At 39.6% G+C, this 25711-nt stretch overlaps 1 protein-coding gene across 6 annotated transcripts in view; it reads left to right on the top strand.

Annotated features, from left to right (window-relative positions):
* Window positions 1-2839: 2839 nt before the first annotated feature.
* The window catches only part of elavl2 (ELAV like neuron-specific RNA binding protein 2), a 40234-nt gene continuing 17362 nt past the window's right edge, over window positions 2840-25711 (top strand). For 2 of the 6 annotated variants that reach the window (XM_034677061.1, XM_034677060.1), the window contains exons 1-2: window positions 8281-8410; window positions 24780-25023. In XM_034677061.1, coding sequence (XP_034532952.1) covers window positions 24795-25023 — 229 coding nt within the window. In that variant the 5' untranslated portion in view covers window positions 8281-8410; window positions 24780-24794. Of the gene's footprint in view, window positions 2998-3288; window positions 3379-3891; window positions 3994-7069; window positions 8411-23624; window positions 23716-24779; window positions 25024-25711 lie in introns of those variants that run through there. The other 4 variants (XM_034677056.1, XM_034677055.1, XM_034677057.1 and 1 more) reach the window with 4 other exon arrangements.

The following is a 25711-nucleotide window of genomic DNA, read 5'->3' as shown; positions in this document are numbered from 1 at the left end:
TACCGCAGTGCTGCTTATTACCCTCTTTTACTGCCTTTCTGGAAGCTCATCTCAACATACTTCTGCCCAGTCCCAGCGGGGAGCGTTAATAATCACCTCCATGGAACACAGAGACCATTGTCACACAAGAGGCTGCGGCGCAGGGAGCGTTAATGTCTCAAAGGAACAACTATTGACATCTTTGTCCCTTTGCCGGGATCTATCGCAGAGTAAGAGCGCCCGGGTCTGATAAAATGCCGGCCTGTCAGCTTCTGCAGGTTGTTTGTAAGTGTGCGGGGAAGGCGTGGGGGTCAAGACTGCTCACCCTTGACATTTAATAGCAGAGGGTGGGACCCACTGGATCAGTCATACAGATTATCAATGAGAAGTGGGGAGATGAGAGGAACCTAATAGGGCACAGGAGGAGGTAGGAATATTTGATGGCTCTCACCAGGTCAGTGTAGTGGTACTTTTTATTTTATAATCTGGTAATCATGTAGAGAAGGTATTCATTTTTGCTAAAAACATACATTCTTCAGCACAGTAGCTTACTGTAACACACACATGGACTCAATTAGTTTTCATTCACTGTTCTGTTGGCTGCCCTTTGGATTAATTAGGTGCTTCTCAATTCAAGTGTACAGTAGGTGATCAATAAGTAATATTATGATAGTATCTGAAAAGTCACCTACCACATTTTAAAAACAGTCCAGTACAAGCCATTTTATGAACCCCTCCTAAAAATAAAGAGCATGACCAATAATGCTATCTTATCATCACAGACTGTATAAAACATGGACTCAGAACCCATTGGTTTCTGAAGACACTTCATGAAGCCCAAAGGGGGTCCCAGAGGCAGTTGCCATTTTGGAGATGCTGACTCCAACAAAATTTCAGTGAATCTAAAATCCAGCAAAGAGGCTGAGTTAGGGTCATAGCCTTGACACAAGTCAAATACAACACAACTACATGAATGACTTGTAAGTCAAATCAGCCACGGCATTAGTTCTGCCAAATAATGCATCACTCTGAGGCAGAGGATGGTGGTCACCATTATTGAACATGCTGACTCCAACAAACTATGAGTAAATCTAGAAACCAGCTGAAAGCTGGAGTTGAGGGGGACCTCAGACAGCTAAATTGCACCCACATGTCATCCAAATAGGCCACGCCCTTAATTGTGCCTTATTATGAATGACTCACACAGCAATGGTGATTGCCATATAAGGAGTGCTGACTCAACCTAACCTTGATCAATCTTGAGACTGGCAAAGAGATGGAGTTGGGGCCTTGTCACCAGACAATCAGTAACACTTTGCTTAAATCAGCCACTCCCCAGTTAATGCAAGTGTAGGCATGACTCTGAGCCTGAAAAAATTAATCCCTGAACAGCTGTTTTGAATGAAGAATTGAGCTACCAATTTGTACCAGGCTGTATACATGTTCAACTCAGCTGTAGAAATGGAGCCATATGTGGACTGACTCACTTTTTGAGCCAGCCTCAAGTGGCCACAGGAGGAACTGCAGTTGTTCAAATTGTGATACAATTTCAGCAAATGCCCCTTTTTTGCATTGTGAAGTTAGTTGTCACTCTTCTCAGATATTAGTTTTCAACAATTGTGTCAACCCTAGTGAGCCAGATAAGCTTCAACCTATAATAACCACACACTGTAAATGGAATACTTTCTGAGAAAACAGCGCCCCCATTCTGTGAGGAGTTAATGCCTGAAGAAGCTCCTAATCCATACTGTCCAAATGAGACCTTGGCGCTCCACATTACTGAGATGGATTAGGTTAATGACCCCCAGCATTGACCCACAACCCCTCTGAGGGGGCGTACATATTACATGTTGGTTCATATTTGTGGCCCTGAAATATAGATGGGTATTTGATCTGCAGCTCTTTCTCTCCATTAGGGGTAATATTGCTTTACAGTAAAGAGTCCCCTGATGAGGCTGTTGGACACCTTTTAGCCCTTTGTCTTGGAGCACTCTGCAGAATGATAGTATAAGGATGAGAAGGCAGACATTAGGTTCTTGATATCTTACCAAAAGTTCCTCCCAAAATCTCTTGAATTAGCACTCCTGAAATCCCAATATTAATTTCTAAATATAAAAAAGGGACCCTAAAGTGTGGACTGTGGACCCCTAGTGGAGCAGAAAGGCACTAAAAGTAGGCCTCAAGGGGCCACTTACTATAAATGGATTGAAAGTTATTATCTTTTAGTTTTAAAATGAATTATTTTTGCTTATTTTGTTGACATATACATTATTATATGCAGTTGGATGCATTAATTATTTACACTCAGTGCTGTATTGCCCTCCTTATTCAAATACATCTGTTTATAAAATAAATATATACCAGGAAATATTTAATTTCAGCCCTAAATGTTGATCAGAGTTTTAGGTTTATAAAGTGGACTCCAGCTTTCTTTACCTGTAGAATCACTTCTTGTCAGTATTATTTGAATCCACTTGATATTGTTTATAATCAAATGTTTCTGTTTCACAAATGCAATCATTAAAGTTAGCTGTTTTTATAATATAAACTGCCCAGCAATGTCCTAATATTTTTGTTTGATCCTTTTCTTTTCAGATCTATCCCTTTAAGGACACGCCCCTCCGGTCATGGGTGTGGTCAAGGAAGTGTTTGCCAAACCAACAGGTTTCATGGTGAGTACCAGACCAGGAAGTGCAATGATATGAGCAAACAGTGTGGTATAAAAGTAACAAAACAAAGGCTGCTTCTGCCTTTAAGAACATTTGCTTTTGTTGGTTAGACTGTGTTGAACAACTTTATTAAATACTGTTCTAGTCTTCAACTCAGATGGTTTTTCTACTTGAAACTAACAGAGTCAAATATGTCTACTCTCCCACACTGCACTGTGCTTCTTTGTCTTCTTCTTGGACTCAACATGGTTGTTTCCTTACTGCTCCCTGGGTGCTGTGAAGCTCTTCCAGCAGCATGCTGTGAGGCCCTGACAGGAAGATGGTGCTGGACCAAACTACAGGAAGCCTGGTAAGATTTTCCAATAAATGTTGCCTTCGAGGGTAAAATCTCCCCAGTGGCTTCATATTTAATGCACCAGTGTTCTGAGAGTTTTTGTATTTGCTCAACCCTGAGCCAAAACTATGGACTGCTACACTATGATAATAATGTTTAAGGAGAATTAGCGAGTCACATTTTTAAGAAGAAGCCCAGCAGTACCTGAAGTGAAAGAGTTGATTTGTCAGATGGCAAGAAAAATTAGCTTTGCAGCCCTTTTTATTAGCTGTTAATTTGCTGCCTCCTGTCTAATTCTATTCCTAGGAACACCACCCAGAAGTTCTGGCGCCTGTTTTATCCTGATACATTGACCCTTCTTTGTGTCTGATCTTTTAAATATAATCTACCAACCCAGTAAGTCTTACTGACATTCTTTTGAGACACACTTTCACAAATCACCATTATAAATAGGGCCAATAGGTCCATGTTCTCCTTCATTTTAAGAATTCTTATATGCTATCTAAATGCTAATGATCTAATTGATATTTGTGGGCATGAATAACTTCGCCCAAAGCTAAAAACCAGAGCAGCAAGTCTTAAACATGTGCTGTCATAAAGATTTAAAAGCCTGGAAATACCTTTAAGAAGATTGATTTCTCTGACCTTAAAATGTTTGAGTATTGTCATGCTAATTTGAAGAAGTCTGAGCCAGAAAAATGGAACTGCGTCAAACTAAGTTTACTAATTTTCTGAAAGCTGTTTTTCAACATAATGTCCAAGATTGGAGCTCTAATGTCTCCACTAATGTCTCCTCTAATGACATGCATGTTCATTAGAGGCCCCTTTATATGCTTAGATATCATATGCATTATGTTAAAAGTCAACTTTTTCAGCTATTTCTTTACTGTGATAATTTTTTGCCAACAGAAAGTGATGCAGTGCAGGTACAAGAGGATACCATTCATCAGTGTGAATTTACCAACAGAACAATCTGCATTCCCATGGCGACTGCCAGACATTTTACTAGCTGTGAGTAGCATTTCCTGAACATTTGAGTCAAAGATAAATCCAGTTGTTCTTAACTTTTTAATTACACATATTTCATCACAATAAAATACTATGAATCTTTAAAGATTAATGGAACTTTTGATTTGTTCTAGGAACCTCTTAGACCATTTAACCCCATGAAAGTGCATTAGGTAAGAATAAACAGGGGCACCTGATGGGGGAGAAATGTTAGGATTTTAAGGACATTGGGGCTATTAAAATATATATTAAAACATTTCCAGAGCCCTATAAATCCCCTGCTGCTGATCGAATTTTCTTGTACTGCCTGCTACCCCATTCACAAAATACTGAAACTTACATGTAGCATCCCTGACAAAGGCCCTTGAAGAGTAAGCACACATATTCTTGTACATGTTTAACTCGTTAGTCTTAATATCTTATAAATTATTGTTTAAATAATTTTAAATCAATTAAAGAACATCGACCATTCTTCATTGTTTTTGACAAGTACAAAAAAGGTTTCACATTACTTTGAGTTCATGTTTTGGCAGCATTTAAACTTCCTGACAATTTTTGTTCAATTTTCATATTGAAACACTTCTAAAAATAGAAATCTGTGTATGGATATCCCAAGTGGAAAATATGAGGCAAACATAAAGTGAGAGATTTAACATCTGAGAATATAGTATGTTGTCTCACATTCTGTACTCTAATAATATTAGTTGTCAGTAATGTATGGAAGCCCCACGTGGACATGCTGCTATACATTTTATCATTATGATAAAAGGGAATCTGTGGTTCTTTGATTGAGATGTCAACTTTTTTTTCTTATTCTAAGATAACAAAAAATGTGCTTTTATTAAAATTTAGATATTCTGGTGATTTAGAAAACAAAACAATAAGCTGGTTTGATGTGGTATGCAAGATGCAACCATTGCTAACACTAATAAAATTAGTTAATTATATCCTATTTCTGTTAGTTTTGTGTTTTTGCAACTCTAGTATGACATTAGTTATGATAAGTCAACATCTTGTGAAAACAACTCAAATGTATCTGTTATCACAGGAAAACAGGGTAAATGCAATGTATGGATGCATGTCCACTTAGGGCTTCCATATAACTGATATTGCTGTATTTAAAATATGGTAATCAAAGAAAGAGTGGTGTGTCTCTTTGATTTCTGTTTGCAGACTGGACCAGAGTTCAACATGGTTCCAAAACCTTCTACATTACTCTTATCTTCATGTAATGCTTTAAAGTATGAATAGAGAACATATTTTCCGTTAGAGGTTCTGATTTTTCTCTTTTTATGCTAAAGGTCAGTTTTTCAGTTTCAGTTTTCACATTCTCAGGGATCCTGCTTCGCTAATTTCCTCAAGCCTTTATCTGTTGACAACACCACTCATGTTTCCTATCATATTTTGCTTCATATTTTTCATAAAACTCTTCAATTATAGTTCACTTTATGTTAATGTAGATTTTGCACATACAACTTCTACATTATTACTTACAGATGTTTGTCATATAGGTTTTTAACTGTCATTCCCTGTAAGTAAAGTGTGTTTGATTTGGTTTTACATAAACATTTAATCACACTCATGATGCTTCCTGGTTTAGTGATGGAAACAGCATAAGTTTAAACATACATTAAATAGCGTATAAAAAGCAATAGCATAGCTTGGACACAGTTCCTGTTGTGTTGCAGGTTTTCTTATAGCCCTTGTCCACGGCTACTGCATCAGCTTCGAGAGCATCGATCTCCCTCTCCACCCGATCCTAACTGTTGCTCCACCCTCTGAAAGTCGACAAAAGAAGAGCATGTGATGAGCTTCCTTTTGTACAGTGTGCATCACGCTGATTAAATATTACCACGAGAACAGCGTTTTATATTGTTTCAAATCCGTCAGGGCAGCCCCAAACTAACGCCCACCATCGTTTTGCAGCACATAGGTCGAGCGCTGAGAGCTGACCATTGACTGTAACTGACTAAGTCTAACAGGCAGACAGACATGTGGGCTGATACACGGATACTGTATTGGAGCTGTCCGTGGTGCTGAAACCAGCACAAACAGGGTGTGCAGCAAAACGAGGCACTGATGTTCAGATATTTGGCTGAGAAATGATTATGTGTGGAATCTGAAATGGCGCAGACAGTGAGGGGGCATGATGGATAGGAGGTTTCTGGAGTTGTTGTATTGTTTCACGTGATTGCAGGAGTAGAGCACAATCTCTTGTTGAAAACCTGCAAAAATCACGTTCAAATGACTCGAGTTTGGTCCTGATTCTCTGTCTCTCGGATGGAGGGAACGCGTAAAACACATTTGTGGGAGCGACTACTCTCAAGACACGGTGTGTCTCGGCGAGGCGATGTTTGACTTCAAATGCCATATTTAGGAAAAAGAAAAGCTTGATCGCTTTGAGTGACTGGGCCGACGACGAATGGCGTCCTGTGATTTGTAGAGACGCTCAAGCCCCATGCGGGGACTGCGCTCGAGCCAATGGCAGTGAAGAGCTCGTGTGTGCATAAGCGGTGGATGGAGCTACTCCGGGTATACTTCCGCGTGCAATGCGTGTTCGTGTGTAGGTTGAATGGATGAAACAGAGGGAGCGGAGAGGTATAGGCATGCTGTGATACGGCCCTATATATTCGCCGGCAGGACTATCTTCCTTTTAAAGACAACCTCCTCCTCGCTTTGGTTTCCACTCAGTGATGTCGCGTATTTGTGTGGCGCACCTGTAAAGAGCGAGACAGGCAGAAGCCGGCTTTTTTAATTATTTGATTCCTTTTATTTCTTCTGTTCCTTTTTCCTTTTCTTTTATGCATTTGCTGAAAGGAACTCATTTCTGTGTTTTGATTTAATAAATATTTCATTTCCTCATTTTATCTTGTTTGTGTTGGCTTTTTATGTTTCCAAGTTTGAACTAAAGAGAGCGGAATTCATCCTTTTACGAGCTATTGGCCAGGTGTTGTCATTCAGAGATTGTTTGCCCTAAAGGACGTCCATAACTTTCATTTATAGAAACGGTAAGCTATTTTTCCACATTTGCTCATTCACCTGAACCATTTTAGATCGATATTTTCTCCTTTGTCAGTTCTTTGAGGACACTGTGTGGATTCAGATCATGCATCCACTGTAGTCTCAGGCAGCTCTTATTGCATGTTAACGCGACTGGAAAGTCACCGTGATCTGATGCATTCATGTTTCCACTGACGCCTGGTGATTTTTCTACTCTGAAACTGCGCTGCCTTGGCATATCTTGCAAGATAGGATGAGAGGGCGATCTCCGCACATGTGCTCAAATCTTAACCATCCGAGGCTGCAGACGTGGTCGGGCGCATTTATTGCTCCAGTCTTGAGAAATATGGGCCTTGGTAGAGTGCTGAAACGTGGGATCCGCATAGTAGTGGGCTACTCCACAGCATCCTATAAGGAAACAACGATATGATTGGCTTTGGGAGACATTAGGATTAACCCTCAGTGTTTTACAGGTTTATTTGACATGTAGCCTATACTATAGTAAATAGATCTATTTATGCCTTTTATTTTATCTGATTCAAAGCATTTCATTTAGAGTATTTCCTTCAAAGCATGTGCAAATTAAAATGTGATTTAAACAAACTGTTGGAGTAATGGAAGGTTGGCTCCTGCGATTTAAATGTAAAATAGCCTCTAGGGCTGAGGATTCAGTGTAACTGTAAGAGGAGTTTGCTATATAGGTTAAGTGTAGCTTGTGTGTTGCGCTACTCTGAGTTTCTGGTTCATATGTTCTAAGTTGTTTTATGATTCTCATATTTGTATGCATTTTTCCCAAGTTCCATGTCGATATTAACTGTGAGGTGGATACAAGCAAACCCCAAAAGCACAGCTCTTGTTAATATTCTGACCTTTTTATCCTAAAATTAATTCATCAGCATTCCCATTTTATTAGGATTTGTCTAAAATATGATTATTTTAATGTAATTAGCATGACTGGTCTGTACGAGCAAAAAGTAACAGCATGGTCAGCTGAATTAAACCTAGATGTGAATCTTTTTATTCTTTAAACTTGATTTAAATGTAACTACCTATTTTAGCTCTGTTCTTCTGAACACCCTCAGGACCAAGCTGATGTGGCAGCGTGACGCAGTAAGGGGCCACTGCATCAGCAGTTTCCTTGATGTGCATTTTGTTTTGCTGTAGAATGAGCTGAAACACCCTCCCCATGCTAGGTAGCATTTAGCTCAAAGTACACCTGCAGCAAATCAATTAGTTAATAGTGTATTTCCGGGGTAGAGACGGGGTCTTTGCTGATTGGCTAAGGGTCTGATTAGTTTACTTAGGGTGGCCACGTTCCCGCCTCCGCCCCTTTTCTACTGCGCAAAGACTGCAACGAAAAGTTTGATGTCTGCAGACTTTACATCAATAAATACCCGCGACGCCTATACAACATCTCAAGGTAAGACACCAGAGAGACATAGCGTCGCACAAGTTGTCAGAATACACTGTGCAAAATGTACATTAAACGATAATGTTATTTTAAACATGCTAGCATGGCTGGAGGAAAGCTGCAGTAGCAGCAAGCCGCCGAGTCGCACATGTTGCGTGCAGAACTTCATAGGACGAAACTGGTGTTTTAACTTTATGCAACGACGCCCTTTTTGATGTAAACCTTGAGCCAGAGAAATTAAGTTACTGCAGGAGCGAAACGAAACTCAGTGCTAACTATCGCGCCAGAAAGGAGTCGCAGAAACCGCTGATTCCTGCAGCGTCTGGTGCTCAAAGCTTGATCTCGTCGACTAGCTTGGATGATAACGCCGCTTGGTGGTGCCACTCACTAATGCATCGAGCTGCAGTATGCAATGACTTAAAACAAAATAATTAATGCGATGAGTCTCCACTTTTTGCATTGTGCAGGCCGTTTTGTGTGGGAAATTTGCGCAATAGTTCAGACTTGGTTGAAACCGAGTGTTGGTCGTACTGAGTCATGTTGCGCACTGACGCGCAGCAGCACAGGTGTCACTGATGAACTAATTAAGCAAGGCAGCAGCTTCCATCTCTCCCCTTTGTATCCATTTCGCATTGAAGTTCATCCAATTAGCAACACCACAGATATAGAGACAGACAACATTTGAACGTTTTGTCTTTTTAAACTGCTGTGCAATACCTCATAACCATGTGCAATATTGTAATTTATCCCATAACATATTTTATTATTATATTCATCTACTAAATGTGCACTCTGGCTTGGGCTAAGTTATCTTATTTACCTTTCTTTGCACAGATAGTATTTTTATTTAGAACTTTTGGATTTGTGTTTAGGTTTCTATATTTATTGTCCTTATTGTCTTGTTAAGTATCAGTGTTCCATTCACCACGTCAAATTCCTTGTGTGCGAGCTCACTTGGCAATAAAGTTTTCTAGAATCTTAAATCTTGAATCTTATAGGTGAAATTCAGACAAGGTTTAACATTAAAATGGTTGCCTTGAGTTGTGCAGCTTTTGTACTTTATAGAAATGGGTTTCTCCAAGGCTTTAATGATTTCTATTACAATCTATCCATACCTCACTTTAGTTTAAAACTGCAGAAATAGCAGTATTTATTTGGACTATAAATGGGTTCTTGTTGTGCATTACCAATTACAGTGATATTAGCTGTGTGTGTTTATTCATACTTGTAATTTTTGATATCTCAATTTACAGTCTGATCTCACTCAGCTATTGTATTTTTTGTGGTTTGAGAACAAGTTTTACACGTTTACCTCCTGTATGAAAATAGGTATATTCTTCATTTTTGCTTTTGTCGGTGCTTGTGATTGAAGTATCTGGCCTTGAATCTTGAGAAGGTGAATATGTTGCAGCCGCAGGCATCCGAGTTGTAGTTGGCAGTCAGCGGTGAATAATCTTCAGTTGGTGGGTCATGAAAAGATTACATATCGTCGAGCCAGCAGCTAAGAGCCTGACCAGTTAATTTAGCGGGAGGTTGCCAGCACACAAAACATCTGTGCTCCTGTGGGGATAGGGGTGCACACCAGCAGAAAGAAATCTGGGTGCTTGTTGAGGCTTAAAGGGTGTGAAATAGGTGACTGTATGAGAGGAGATTCCTAGTATTTGTTAGTTTTAAACATCACTTTTAAACCTGCTATTGCATGTTGATTTTTCTGAGGTTTCTGGATATGTTCTATCTGCAGATTATCTTCTTGATTTGATGTTTTGTGACAAGTGAGAGATGTGCAGTACAGAAGTCAGAAGCTGGAAATACATTATCTGTGGTTGACTATTTTCTTTTGTCTGATCATCTTATTTTAATGTGTATTTGTGCTAATACAACATCAACTTTTTGTGTGTAAAAAACTGAATATTTAACGTGAAGAGTGCTTGAATCCGGCATGTTAAGAGCAGATGTTAAATTTAAACTTTCCTTGCAGATTTTCTGACAAGTTTAGCCTCAGTAAAAATAGAAGGAGGCCTCTTGTTCCCGTTTCTATATATCTGCTCCTCTTAGGCTTTTCCCTCTTCTGTTCTCCCCACTTCCACAATTTCAGCAGCCTGTGTGCTCCTGAGAGGGACAGGAGATAAGAGCGGCTGTCTTTATGTATTATTGAGCCCACACGTTTGCCTTTCTAAATAAAGGCTGCTGACAGAGTGACTAAAATGCAGGACAGTGAGGGAACTTCCAAAGGCCACATCACTGCACTCTGTACAGCAATGTGTGCTGCTGGCAGAACTGGGTTGGCATACAGTGGGTGGCTTTACTGAGGGGAAAAAAAGCAATTTTGTCCCCTTTGTCCTTCTTAAATGTCTGTCCCCTCCCCCCTTTCTTCTCCCTGTGGCCTCCCTTTCGTCTCCCCCTCTGCAGTGATCTAGTCTGGGCTCTGGATGCTGCTCAGGACTGTGTCTTTTTTTTTTTTCATGTAGCCCTTGTGTGTCGGCCACAGGGTGGCCCTCCCTCTGCATGTGTGGGTCATTACTGCATGCAGCCATGCAGTGTTCTGTAGCCTGTCACTGCATCCCAGCAGCTTCTCTGTATCACCACACATCACGCTGTATAGGTGTTATGCGGTGTGTTGTTTTGTGTAGTTTAATATTGGCTGTGTCAGTGTGTAGGCCTCTCATGGTGAGAAGCTGAGGGAGTGTGAATATACCCAGCGCTGTCTAAACATTACAGACATTTCTTTTGATTTGTAGTTTATTGAACTGGAGCTCATAGCAGCTGTTTTAATCTCCAAACTCAGATTTAGTGTTTGATGTTTTACTCCCAAATTGACTAAATCAGAGTAACTCGTTTTTCAGCCTAATAGTCCAAGACCCTGTGTCAGAAACAGTCAAAACAGCGGCGCCTGACTGAAATGTCAACCTCACTCCTGAATCAAAAATCACATTTGTCACTTTATATTAAGGCGTAAATAATCTCTGTTTCCAGTGTTTGAGGTTACCATAGATAGGGATGGTTTGTTGTCTTGCATTTCTTGTGATTCTGTCAGATAACTCAGCTTTTACTATCACAGTGTCACAGACACTCTCTGTCTTAAACAGCAGGTTGGTCATTATCTGAGTATTTATCTCTGTGATAGTGGAAGTTTCTCTGCCCATCTGTTCTTGCTGGTGTTAGTTTTATAATTGAACTCCGGAAGTTGTCACAATCAATACGTTTGACGTGATTACTCTCTTTGAAAAACATACTGGAGTGGCTGTGAACACATTCACAGCCAGTGGTCACCTAGAACACTAAGGCAACGACTTCAGTCTTAACACAGTCTCATTATCTGATTGTATTTTTCAATCAAACAAAAGGAACACTGTGATAGAGGAGCAAAAATAGGATCGTCTTTTAAGAGGACAGTCTTCTTTCTAAGCATCGACGTGTTGATGTTTATTGACATTGGCTCACAGACGGCATAAGGCCAGAACAACTCCAAAATGCCTCTGGTCATAATTTCAGAACAAGTCGATACAGATGAACATGTGTTGCTGTCTCTTGAGCTCTCTCTTTTTTTCTGAAGCGCTGTGGTGTAAATATGATTATTTAGTCTGTTCACAATACTGAATTATTCCTGTCTTTACAAGTGTTGGTGGGAAACTGCTCCTCTCTTTTCGAGGCAGACTGATTATCTTAACTCGGCCTCGCATCACTTTTCAGTGTTACTCTGATCGGCTCAGACATGAGGAAGATACGACCTTAGTGTAGCTTAGTAGCTTTCAGTACAAACTGTAGCCTGACATGTTGACAAACAAACAAAGCTGGGTGGCCATGAGATAAAGTGGAGCTGTACATTGAAACACTGAGAGGAGTTTAAACAGTGCTGCCATGTTGGCAGAGCTGACCTGGTGCACTTAAAATCAGCAAGTTAAGAGTCAAACCTCAGTCAACATTTACAACATGTCTTCAGTGTTCTGGAAAGAACACACATTTAAGGTGCATTTTTTAGGGGACAGATACCTTTTGTATTACTAGTCAAGATTCCAGCTCTGCTCCACAGTTGTGCTCTCATATCTTCTACCTCTGAAGCAGTTGGGCTCATTTTCCAGTATTGCATGTTGTAGCCTCCGTACGCTGCAGTGTGTGTGGGTAGACTAGTCACATCTGTGTTTCCAGCTGGGATATTTTGAACTGTTACTTGTGGGCTTTTAGTTTTCAAGGACAGGCCGTGCATGTCAGCATGTGCACTCTGGAGTTCTTCACTCTGCAGCTTGTCACGCATACTTGGTCAATTTAATCCTCTGAGGAGCTCGTAGCAGAGATTCGTGCCTCCTCACTTTAAGTGCTCAGTGTCACATCAGTACAAGCTGATCTCACTGTTGGCTTCAGGTTCGACTTCAAGAAGTTCTGCAGTTAGTCACTTCTGGAAATACTTTTTTGTCTCTTGATAGATGTTTAATGTTAAGATCTTAAAAATGGACTCTGATTTGATCTCTTGTAGTGGTGGCAGTGTTTATCTTTGCTTTCGATACCATCAAGGATTTTGTCTTTAACCTCTGAATTTAGCAGACTGGCCGTAGAGTAGATGTTAAGTGTCTCTCATAGACTGTATAAAATATGGACGTCTCGTGACGTCACCCATCTGTGTCTGAAGCGCTGTTTTGAGGCCAATCGTCGGCTGGAGCCATATTGCTCCTGTCGAGCAATTGTGACGTAAAGAGGCGGGCTTTGAGCCTCCTAGCCAACAGCTACAGTGCTCCCAACAGTCAATCAAGTCAGCTGTGCCTCTCATTGGAAGACTTGTGATCTCAATATCTTCAAAATTGCCGCGTTAGAAAAAAATTCATCCCCCGTACAATGTGTGCCGATCTAGAAATGAGCTATCCCGACTACACTCGTCTTTTGTACCAGGCTGTAAACATGTTTATTTCTGCTGTAAAGATCGGCTTTTTTGAATTGGTGTGTATGTGGTTTCCAGTACTTCTGGAGCCAGCCTCAAGCGGATCCTGGATGAACTGCAGTTTTTAGCACTTTCTCATTAGACTCATATTTGTAGACCGGAGGTTGCCGCTTGGTGTCTCTTCAAAAATCGAACGCAACAATTTGTTCAATATTATCAGCAGAAGAAGAAAAGAATAAATCTGTGTAAATATACTGTAAAGGTGAGAAAAAATAAAACCTGTCGCTGCCCAGTCTGACAAATGTGGATCCCATCAGGAGTAAATACCATTTAATTAGTTGCTGTGTTCCCTTTAAAGCACAAATCTTTCAAATGAAGGCAAACCATTTTCTAAAATCAATACTCACCAGTATAGAGTGAGAAACTTTTTCTCAGCTGGTGCAGACTGTTCTGTGGCTTTCATAGTAGCTGTTGTTAATTGAAACTAAAATGGCAGCCTCAGTATCCTCAAGTGGCAGCTGGGACTTAAATACATCACTCAGACTGGCTTTAATGTGGAGCTGAAAGAGGCCCGAAACCTCTGGTTGTTGATGACATTCATCTTACACATTCAGGTGGCAGTTGTACAAATAAACAGAACTATTGCTCTAACTGTTGATTTATTAAAGGGTAATGAGTGTTAAACTGATAAAGCACTGTAGTATGTTAAAAATTCATATCTTAGCTCAATGCAACAATCACTTGATTTGTCTAAACAGCCTAACCCTAAAGCGACAGATTAAAAATAGTCTGAATAATTTCTTTAAAATCCATGAAGCGACTAATTAGTTTACCTCTGTAAAGGTAACAAGTATGAAACACAAAACAGCTTCCATTGATTCCATATCAGCTGATTTACATCTGTACTTTGTCAGGAGTTTGATCAGCTGTGAAATGTCTCTTCCACAGACCCACTCAAAGTCACTTTTCCATGTCATTAATTAGCTCAATCAGTGAGCCGCTAAAACGGAGCCAGCAACACCAGCTTCAGAGGGTGAAGGGTGACATAAGGCAAAGGCTCAGCAATCACAGAGTATCTGAGTGGACCACTTGCATGTAAAGTATTGACAGAGCTTTGCCCTCAGTGCTGAATGTCCCCTGTTCTTCTTTGCATGTTGTCATAGTGACAGTATTCATAAAAGTTTCTCTGGTAGGAAGGTCAGAAGCGATCACTGTACTTGGAATTAGGATCTCTGTATCTCTTAATAGTCAGACTGCGTGCAGAAGCTCCTCTCCCCCTCATGAGACGTCTGTGGGATCTGAGAGTACCAATAACTAAACACGCTACACTGTAATGAGTCCTAAAAGGCAGTCTGCTCAGTGGGGTAAAACTGTGGAGGTGGATGGGTTTATTTTAGCGATGATGGGAAAACAAAAAAAGAACCTCGTGGTTTTTATCTGGGGCTGGTTCCTGACGAAAAACTGTGAGGGGAGGCCTCTGGGGAAACAAGATGCTCCGCTCTCAAATGCGTGCACTAAGAGGAGGCTGCTGGCTGGCTGCACACACTGAAAGCTGACTGAAATTTTTTGGGGAGAGGCGTGTTGCCAAGCTTCCTCTTCCAAGTGTTTATCTAATGAAATATTTCTGCCTTGTGGCGCTATCTCAAGTGGGACGCTAGCCAATGTTTGTGCTTTGTACTTCGAATAAAAGGTGAAACATATGAAATGGAGATTGAAGTAAGTCATTTTCTTCATCGACAATATGTTCCCTCGCGACCTGCTTCTCTCTGTTAATCTGCACATGAGGGAGGCAGCATGTGGAGACCGGATCTGCTTAACATTGTGGTTTTTTGGCATATGGGAAACTTTGGCTGAATATCTCTTCCATTTTTGAAATATCTGTTTGTGTGCACTTTTTGTCATGTTAACAAAAAGTTAACGTGTGAAAGCAGTTTTTAATTATCCTGGTTTTTATACTGCGAGACAAATATCAGACTGGAACTACAGCAAGAGGGCCGGGTTGACCTGTAATGTTAAGGCCACTGTCATAGCAAGACTGAGATGCATGCACTAGTTTGACTGTTGACTACTCTTATCTGATCAGTTATTATACAGCAGAGTATCACATTGTTTGACTTGAATCAGTCGGAGTTGAAAACTGATGAAAAATCATGTCCTTTGTTGTTTGATGTTGTTCTCTTTCATCAAAGATTGCCCTCAGAGAAAACATTCTGTATTTATGAAACATTTCCAGCTTTTGGCCAGCATTACGTGTTACACAACACAACATGAAATACTGTCATTTATGATCACTCTGAATGCAAAATACAACTGTGCATCATAATTTAACTATGTGAAAATATTCACATTTTTCAGATTGGTGCCATTAGGACAGGAGATGTTTATAAAAGACTTTGCCGTTGAGAAATGGAAGTTTTGGATGTCTAGATTATCATCAAGCAAGTTTGAGTTCATGGGGTTATCAGCATACTACCTTCACACTAGGGCTGAACAATTAATTGAATTCAAACTGACATCGCGATGTAATAGAATGCAATTTTCAAATTGCAAAGGCTGCGATTAAAAAAAAAAAAAAAAAAAAAAAGTTTCATGTACACAGACGCAACCTAACGTGGCAAGCATGCAGTAGGTGGCTGTAATGCACCTTTCCGCTGGTTTGCCGACGGCCAAAAATCTCCTTAGAACGAGACACGTGCGAGAGGGGGATGAAGAAAGCAACTTCTTCCACGCTAAGTTTTATTTGTTGTTGAAATCTTTAAAAATGGCCTCAGCAGAAGAACCGATCATATTGAGGTGTACAAAATAATCAACACGCTGAATATCAACATGTGGAGCAGGCTTATAAATAATCTCTGCAGATGCAGTCAGTGAAGATCCAGACAACATGTGGATTTACTGCAACAGGACAACTGAACAGAGTCATATTTTAGACTCACAGTGTCCAGTTTTCTGTCTACTGGTTCTTATTGAGAAAAAATAGCATGTTTACGTGGTCAGGTGTCAGCCAGGAGTGCAACCGGGTCAGAATCAGTCTGGCAGCGGAGAAAAAAGCTGAGTGTCTCCGCTGCGTGCAGTCAGCTGATTCACATCGAAACATGCTTTAAACTTAAAACACTTGTTTGGCAGAATTTTGATAAGTAGTTGTGGTGAACGCTTACAAGACTGCAAGTCAAAGTATTTAGTAAGTTTACAACTGTAATTGAAGTAGATAAATAAACCGTCTTTCATATTAATTCATGCTTCATTTGCCTTTATCTTAACATAAGTCTAGCCTATAAGAAAGAACAGTTTGTGTATAATAAATCTGATATTGTTTATTATAATACAGATTGATTCATTGCTTGTGTTTGTTGAAAAATACATGAGAAGAGGACCTTGAAAAATATCCCATATTAAATCGCAATCGCAATATTAAGGAAAATAATTGCAATTCGATTATTTCCAAAATCGTTCAGCCCTACTTCACACCTACCATAGCATCCTTCTAAGAAGTCTTCAGTCATTTAAAGCTGTTATGAGTAGGGATGGGACATGATTTTCAAATGCTCGAATAATCGTTCATTTATTAAAAATGGTTGTTAATGTTAAAAAAAAATGTTAATGTGACTTTCATTTTAAACGAAGTATTTTCATCGTTTTTACTGGTGCTTGGTTGTAATGCGATAATCTCACCAGACTTAGGCTATAGAGCGTCTTAACCGCATTAAATAACGGAAGAAGAATGCTAAGTGCATTAAATAGTGAGAGAAGTCAACACTAGCGACAGTTGCTGGAAATACATAGTGGTGTGAGAATGGTATTTTGGCTTGAAATGCCCATCCCTACTCTGTGAGGAGTTGTAAGCTTGTTATTAAACAGAACAATAAAACTGACAATGTCTGTACAATGAACTTAAATGCCTGCAATTGCTGCAAGGGGGTAGGAGTCAGACCAGACGACTTACAGCACTAGCTTAAAACAACCCTCCTTTTTAACCTTTGTCCAAAGCAAAGATTCAATGGATATGTTTGACTTTTAAAGATGACATACATTTTTTGTCACAACACACTACCTAGATATACAGGATAAGATCAGCAAAGAGAAAAGAGGTACTAGTTTGTCTGCAGGGGGCTCCAGAATCGAAATAAAAGGTCCTCACGGGAGCTTTAAAAAAGAGATAACGTAGAATCTGTTATGTGAAATATAGAAGACAGATGAAGGGATTCTATTTCACATAACTACCAGCTCAGTACACATGATCCCTCTTATTACCTGGCTAAGAACTTAAGTTGACACTAAGTATTGATTTAGAGATGATTTTGATTGAAAACTAAATATAGTCCCTCAGATTCCATGGTTGGTAACTCCTCCATGTTGTCTTTCCTGCGGTGGTAAATGATCAGCCATTAATCATGAATCAAACGCATTCTGTTCCTCAGATACTTTTAAGGTAATATACAAAATATCAAGCATGTCTTTAAGCCTACTGATTTAAAATGGGTAATGCCAACGGGAAGAGATGAAAGTCTTCACAGATGGTCTGAAATAACTCTTCAGAATTAATTTCTGTTGTGATGGGGTTTTGACCAATCAGAATCAAGTATTTAACATAGCCAGGTAATAACCACATGTAATGTTTTCATTCTAAGTTTGCTTTGGTAGAATATTAGTTCCTTCATTTTTGTTTCCTGTGTGAGTGAATCTGATGTTGTCCTGAGGCGTTCACTGCCAGAGCACCACAAAGTTGAAGTAGAACATTGCTTTTTATTTGCTCTTTATACTTTAATGTTACTTCTTCAGTCTGCATTGTACCATCTTATATAAATATAGAACTGCTTCATCTGTCTTGTACAGTTTTTGTGCATGTTGAAAAATGTTCAGATCACAGGTTACAGTTCCAGGATGTGCTGTGTGTGTGTGTGTTGTACTTGTATAAATCTCATGCACGTGTTGCCCCCTCCTGGCGAGGCACCATGCAGGGAGGGGGAAAGACATGGCTTCTAACACCATCCATTTTAAGTTGTAATGCCTCTGAATCATTAAGTGATGTGTTCCTGATATAACAGGTTTATATGCTTTCAAAGACACAAAGTGGCTCACAGCGGACTCTGTTACACACAGGTGTGGTTAAAAGTGACTGCTGTGATCTATGAGGCTTCTTTTAGTAAAGCTGTTTTGTGTAAGGCTGGCTTTTACATTGAACTGAGTGAACCTCTTACTAGACAATCGACTGTGTTAAGACCCTAAGTGACAATCATGTACACTCATCTTGTTTTGTTGTTAAGCGAATGAGATGTATTTGCGGTAATGGGTCGTGGGGGTCAAAGCTGTTTGCTGTACGGCTGTAGTTTCTATTTTTGCTGGGTTATGTAGTCATGGATTTTGACCTTGGCTTAGGGACATGAATCAAATGAGTCACGTACTTGCACTTATGCACTGCAACACTCGCAATGCAGTTTGTCTACAGTCCATTCAGGAGATAGACAACAGTGATGGTAATGGACGTGTTACGTAATGAAGAAGTACAACAAACAAACCTGAGTGTACTCACAGGTCTCCCCTAACCTGCAAGAGATGTTGGCCTGAGTGTTCAACTTTTATACACAACTTAAGTCATCCTTGTGCTTCAATCTGAAGAGTACTTTAAAAAATGTTTAATATTAAGACCCAAATCTGCTGTCCAAAGTGAGGCTTGATTTTCTCTGATCAGTATAAAAATTTAAAGTAAGAGATTGTATCATTTCCAGGATCTGTTATAACTCTGCTACAATTATAAGGCAGCTGCTTTTGTATGATTTCATATCTACACTTAAGATGCATAAGATTTTTAACACACAGTTAATGAGCATACACAAGTGACAGGAAGTATTTTATTCAGATAAGGATGTTCTGTCTGAAGGTTGTTGCTCAGACTTGACTCCACAAACACGGCTGACTCAACCTGAGTCGGCCTGAGTTCACTGTTGTCCTGTCGCAATGAATAGAGTTTTTAAAGGGAGCCTTTGTGCCAAAATACACACTGAGGTTTTGGTAACTATGTCAAATATGTGGGCATGGGACATCAGGAAAATTGAGGCAGAGAAGTCATTCAATGATTGACGTGTTTTCAGATTGGTAGGGAGAAAAAACTGTGATATGTAGCTTAACATTACGTTTCAACTCTGACTGCCTGTGTTGCCATTTTGGGGCAAGTTTTGTAGGTTTTCATGAAAATGTTTTATGCAACATCTGTAGTTTCTTTTTTTTTTTTTTAGACCTCCAAATATTCTGCTCTAAGCTTGGATTTACAGACTTTCCATATCATTTGTAATTCTCTAAAATCAATATGTTAAGGTCTATAACAATAGTGCTTTGAAGATGTATCTCAACCATAGACTGTATGATTAATGGATGTAGTCTCTGTGACGTTACCCATCTGTTTCTGAAGCGCTGTTTTGAAGCCAATCGTCAGTGGGAGCCATATTGGAAATGCTGATGTCAACTTAACCTCTGTCGAGCTAGTTAGACGAAAAGAGGCGGGCTTTGAGCCTCCTCACCAACAGCTACAGTGTTCCAGCCTGTCAATCAAGTCAGCTGAGCCTCTCGTTATGGACAACTTGTAATCTTAATATCTTTGAAATTGCAGCGTTATGAAAAAATCACCCCTTTGTACAGTGTGTGCCAATTGAGAGATGAGCTATCCAGACTATACTTGTTTTTTGTACCAGCCTGTAAAAGGTGTTTATTTCTGCTGTAAAGATCGTCTTTTTTGAACTTATGTGTATGTGGTTTCCAGTACTTCATAGCCAGCCTCAAGCAGACACTCGAGAAACTGCTGTTTTTAACTCTTCCACATTGAATTCAATTCTCACAGCCAGAAGGTTGCCGGTTGCGGTTGATCTCAACTCTACCATTTTGCACTTTGATGAAAAAACAAAGCTTTAACCTATACCTGTTTTCTTCATCCACACAGTGTTCAGCTCTTAAAAGTTATTCTGTGAATGCTCTGTATTCTGTAAAAAATCTGCACAGCTCTCCTCACGGATGAGCTTAATTGTGCTGTAAGGTGCAGGCTTATTGAATGTCGAAACAGAAAGATATGTAGTTTGTTGATGAATAACACTTAAGTACATTGTCATTTTTAGTCAGGATATCACAGTAGACAGTCATCAAACACACTCACAGAACACCTCCAGTTTTTCACACTTGAATAAGCTGAGGTTGTAATTATTTTCTAATCGAATGTGAGTCCAGAACGCATCTACAGCTGTTTGATCTGACTGACACCAAGCTGTTTGCTGCAATTTGTAGCTTCACGTGTATTTATGTACATTATGATGCATAGCAGAGCCAATCAGTGCATGTGACAGTGACAGCTGAGCTGCCGCAGTGTTGTTGCACAATTAACAGCCATAAAGAGCAGCACATAAAAAAGAAACAGCTTGTTCAAATAATGAAAGGTGGTCCTCTTCAACCATGACAGCTGCACTGATTTCATTCTTTGTCAGGATTTGAAATAGCATTCAAACAAAAAAAATGAGATTCAGGAAAAAAGTATTCCACTAAATGTGTCAAAAGAAAATGTCAGAGGAGTGATGTGTGAATGCTGGAGTCTACAGTTAATGTTTATTGACATGCAGAAACTTGCACAGACCACAGTGTGAGAGCAGAAGACATTTTAGATGTGAAATTTTGACACGCCACAGTGCAATCAAGACTGAACAACAAATCAAATCTCCTCTCCTGACTTTCTGAAAGAATTAATAAGGATGTTTAAAATGTAATGTTTTGATTCATACATTATCCATCCTTTTGGCTGACTCTGGTGAACACTAAAAATGGCACATAGGCGGCTTTAATATGACCCCACTAAGAAATATTGATCAGCTGTATTGACTTCCAGCGGTTCATCTGACAGTTGCAATGCTGTTTTCATCACTTGAGTAGAGAAAATCAATTCACATTTGAGAGGTTGCAAGCTGACATTTTCACAAGATGGAACCAACAAGGTGAAAGAAGTTCATAAATAAGACACTAAATGCTCTGTTATGTGCTGTTTATTTGAACTCTGTTGTATATATACAATTTACCAACACACAGTTTAAATTATTTTACTTTGTTGTACCTGTTTGAAGGTACAGTAAGACTTCTGAATACAGAAAATCAAACAGCATGTAACGTTTAAATTGTATCTCACATTGTACTACTTGACTTTTGTTTGTCCTGACCAAGCGGCAACCTCCAGCCGCAAGAATTGAAGCCAATGTGGAAGAGTTAAAAACAGCAGTTCTTCGAGTGTCCGCTTGAGGCTGGCTCCGGATGTACCGGAAACCACATACACACCAATTCAAAAAGACGATCTTTACAGCAGAAATAAACATGTTTACAGCCTGGTACAAAAGACGAGTGTAGTCTGGATAGCTCATTTCTCGATGGGCGCATACTGTACAGGGGCTGAATTTTTTCATAACACAGCATTTTTGAAAATGTTAATATTATGATTTTTCCATTACGAGAGGCACAGCTGACTTGATTGACAGGCAGGAACACTGTAGCTGTTGGCTTGGAGGCTCAAAGCCCGCCTCTTTACCTCACTAAGTTAGGTTGAGTTCAGCATTTCCAATATGGCTCCCACCGACGATTGGCTTCAAAACAGTGCTTCAGAAACAGACGGGTGACGTAACGGATACTGCATCCAATATTTACACAGTCCATGGTCCTGACACTGTAGCGCTGCAGTATGGGACTGATTTCAGTTCGTCAAAAACAGGTTGTCAATCAGGAAATGGAGTTTATTGTGATGCTTGCGGAGACACTCATTATTGTAGCCATAGTCGGATACCTCTATTTTAAAATGGCAGGGGTTACGTCTGTTTACATTAAGAACACATTTGATAAGTTGATCAAATGAGTACTAAATGAGCATGTGACCCTGATGTGTTGTCATTATATGCTCAGTGGGGGTTTAATTATTCCTTCAACAAAGATTAATCTGCAGATTATTTTCACAAACAATTATTTCATCTATGAAATGTGGAAACACATGTTCAGACACTCAAAACAAAAACATTTTGTCAAAATTGACATCTTGAAATAGCCAACCTGAAAATATACATGTCTAAAATCCTAAATGAAAAAGAGAAGCCTTAAATCTTTATGTGCAAGAAGTTTGAACCAGCAAATGTTAAACATACGTGTGCTTGAAAGAAGATAATAAAACTCCCTAATAGTTACTGATCATTTTCTTTCACTTGTCTTACAGTCGCAGCTTTTGTGTCCATTAATGCCAAAGTGTATTGATTTAGTCAACTGAGATGCATTTTCTGCTGTCCTTTTTTTAAAGGGTCAAGTTTGCGGTTAGTACAACATCCATCACTCAATAACTCTAAGCTCTTAAGAGGAGTTTTTAACTGGCTGTGAAACAAACTTCAATTAACTGTGATGTCTCTTTGTGACCTTCAAAAGCAAACAGACCAAGTCTCAACACCACACTGAAGAAGCAGACCTTTCTTTAATTTCTCCACAGCAGATATTCATGATGACTGATACTTGTGACTGTTTAAAGACAGCAGGGGGTGTTTTTCTGTCAGAAACACCACACACACATGTTAAGGACAGGAGCAGCAGAGAGAGGAGGGGTAATATCTTGTTCACCTGAGGGGTGATAAAAGGGAGTTCCTCACTGGAGCTTTATATGGGGAACGTATGTATGGCCACTAGCAGTTTGATTGTGTTGATGGTCATATGAAGTCAAGCCTCTCCCTATTGTTTGCATATAAAGTAATTTTAATCCGTGTTGAATGCTGTTCCTCTTCCAACAGTTTGTCGTGGTGATTGAATTCAGACTGGAACTCTCACTGTTGTTCTTGCCTGTTGAGGCTCTCTGTTTGTGGTGTCCTCTGGCCTCTCCGTTGTCAGTGGTTTGCTATCAAAGTATGAACGTGTAAAGACTAACAGGAAACTTGTGGATGGTTTCACTGTGGGTGTCAACAGTTTTGATGCTCTGTGTGTGCTACAGACCGGATAACAAATGCAGGAAGTGACAGTAAAAGTTTTACTGGATGTGAGCAGTCTGAGCAGATCTATTGATTTCTGCTTCCCAATTTGAGTGATCATCTTGATGCCGCGTGCTTCTCCATGTTGCTAATTGTCACCCCTCATGCTTACTGCCAGTGTTGCTGTGGACATGTTCCCCTTCAGTTTTCTCCAAACTAAAGATTGACTGACAGAAACTGCTTCTTCCTTGTTGAAACCAACTGCATGGACAGACACCTGGAAAAAACCAAATCTATAGCCTCATTCTCCTCCCCCCAATAATGACATGTGATCACCTCTGACTGTTGCTTGTGTTCTTGCTGATCTAACATGAAGTACTTTTTGTGTCCACATTTTCAGACGGCAACTCCAAACTAACATGGCAGTCAGACTGTGCGATGTGGCTTCTCTGCTTAGAAGTGGTTCGTGGGCGCCTGAGCCTTGGACTGGGGTCTGTGGCACTTCTTTTCTCACAAACATTTGGTGTCTCAGTGCTCAGGCCATACCAATGACGTTAGCTTTAAGTTATTCTTTCGATACTCAAATCAAATTGATCACATTTGTTGACATAATTCTCAATTTGGGTTCTACGTTCTTTGGGTTTTGTTTCTGAAAAGCTCCTATGTTGTGGCTGTTTCTGTATTGGTATGGTCTAAACCTGTGTGCTATTGTCTCCTCTGAGGTCATTATTTTATAGAATTAACTGTTACAATGGCTTAAAGCCTCTGTGTGTAAGTTAGTCAAAATGTGATTGCCCAACAACAATATGCTCTGTGGTGTGATTCCCCTGATCTGCTGTCTGCACATGGTGACTGTGTTAAAAAAGGATGACTCTTCCTTCATTGATCTGTTGCTGGTTGCCCAAACTAACTACCAGATCCTTTAAGGTCTGCTGTCCAATGCTAGCTCACTGATGGCTTTGCAAATGAAGTTTTTATTGGTAAATAAATTGTTTCACTTTAGCCTCAAAGTCTGCTCCTTCTAAACTTCAGTATTGCTTAACCCTGTTGTTTAATCTGACAAATTAATGGACCACATTGATTTCTCAATCAAGTCTCCTAAGTTTGCCCAGAAAGCAGCAATCACTTCTACTTTAGAGGGACTTCCTTGTGTAGTCTTCGTTGTCCAGTTTTCAGCTTTCTTTTTCCATCCACGATATCAGTTTTATATGCAATTACCATTAACATCATTAATGTCTCAGTCTTAAAGGCACAAATTGATATTATCAAATAGCCTTTTTTAAAAGTGAAGAACTTAAGTAATTCATAGCATCACTGTTTCTCCTTGCAGAAGGTAACCCATACCTCAAGTTCCTACTGTATGTCCCCTGTAACTTAGGTGCTTTCATTATGCTTTAATGTTGAGACATGAAACTAATGAAGATTAGAAATCCACTGTCCCATGAGAAAAAAACAGTCCTTGTGTGAAGAGTCCTTTTTTAACAATAATTTGGTGTTTTAATGATTCAGACTGGTCTATGTGTGATTTTGACTTGATTTCTTTTTGTCTCTTTAGCAGGTAATTGCTGCCATGGAAACACAGCTGTCCAATGGGCCAACGTGCAACAACACGAGCAACGGTCCTTCAACAATCTCGAACAACTGCTCCTCGCCTGTAGAGTCAGGGAGCATAGAGGACAGTAAAACTAACTTGATAGTCAACTATCTGCCTCAGAACATGACCCAAGAGGAGCTGAAGAGTTTGTTCGGGAGCATCGGAGAAATCGAGTCCTGTAAACTAGTTCGAGACAAAATCACAGGTAACAGCTGTTTGCTTTGTGATGATCAACAGCGCAGGGCCCAACAGATACAACATTAGTGTCTGAATTTAGTGAATGAATTGAATTAAATTTGCACACAAACATGTTTTTAACTTTCATAGTGGATTTACTGTTAACTGTGAAGATTTGTTCCTTTCCTTATTAACTTCAACATTTAACATAATGCATCAGTCGGGCCCTGCTGGCAGTTTTGTCAATGCCATGAGCTTTTTTGTTTATGCATGCACAGTATGGGAAATTCTCTTTGTGTATTTGACTCCTAGCATCATAAATTATAAATTATGACCTTTCTACCTCCAGTAAATGCAGAGGCATTCATTTTGAAAAGCAGCCAATCATTCTGCATCTCATTATGGAGAATTTATGGCAGTGTCTTCTATCCATCTATTACTAAAGCTTCCAAGCAGCGGTATAACACTGATTTTAATTGCTATATATACTGCTTGAATATGCAGGATGACACAAGTGCCACGAGCAAAATGGCATTTCCAAATCAAAACAGGCCCTTGGGCAATTGAAATGGATTCTATGGAAATTGGGCTTTCCACTTAAAAAAGGATATTTCTGTAGTTTTAACCCAGAAATTTAAAGGGACATTCACTTTAATTGGACTATTAAATCTCTTCTGTTTGAGCAGTTAGAAGAAATGCAAATAATTTCCGGATGT

Source organism: Notolabrus celidotus, chromosome 23, assembly GCF_009762535.1.
Source record: "Notolabrus celidotus isolate fNotCel1 chromosome 23, fNotCel1.pri, whole genome shotgun sequence".
NCBI classification, from domain to species: Eukaryota; Metazoa; Chordata; class Actinopteri; order Labriformes; family Labridae; genus Notolabrus; species Notolabrus celidotus.
Note: the sequence above shows the minus strand (reverse complement) of the source record. Positions and strands in the feature narration are given on the sequence as shown.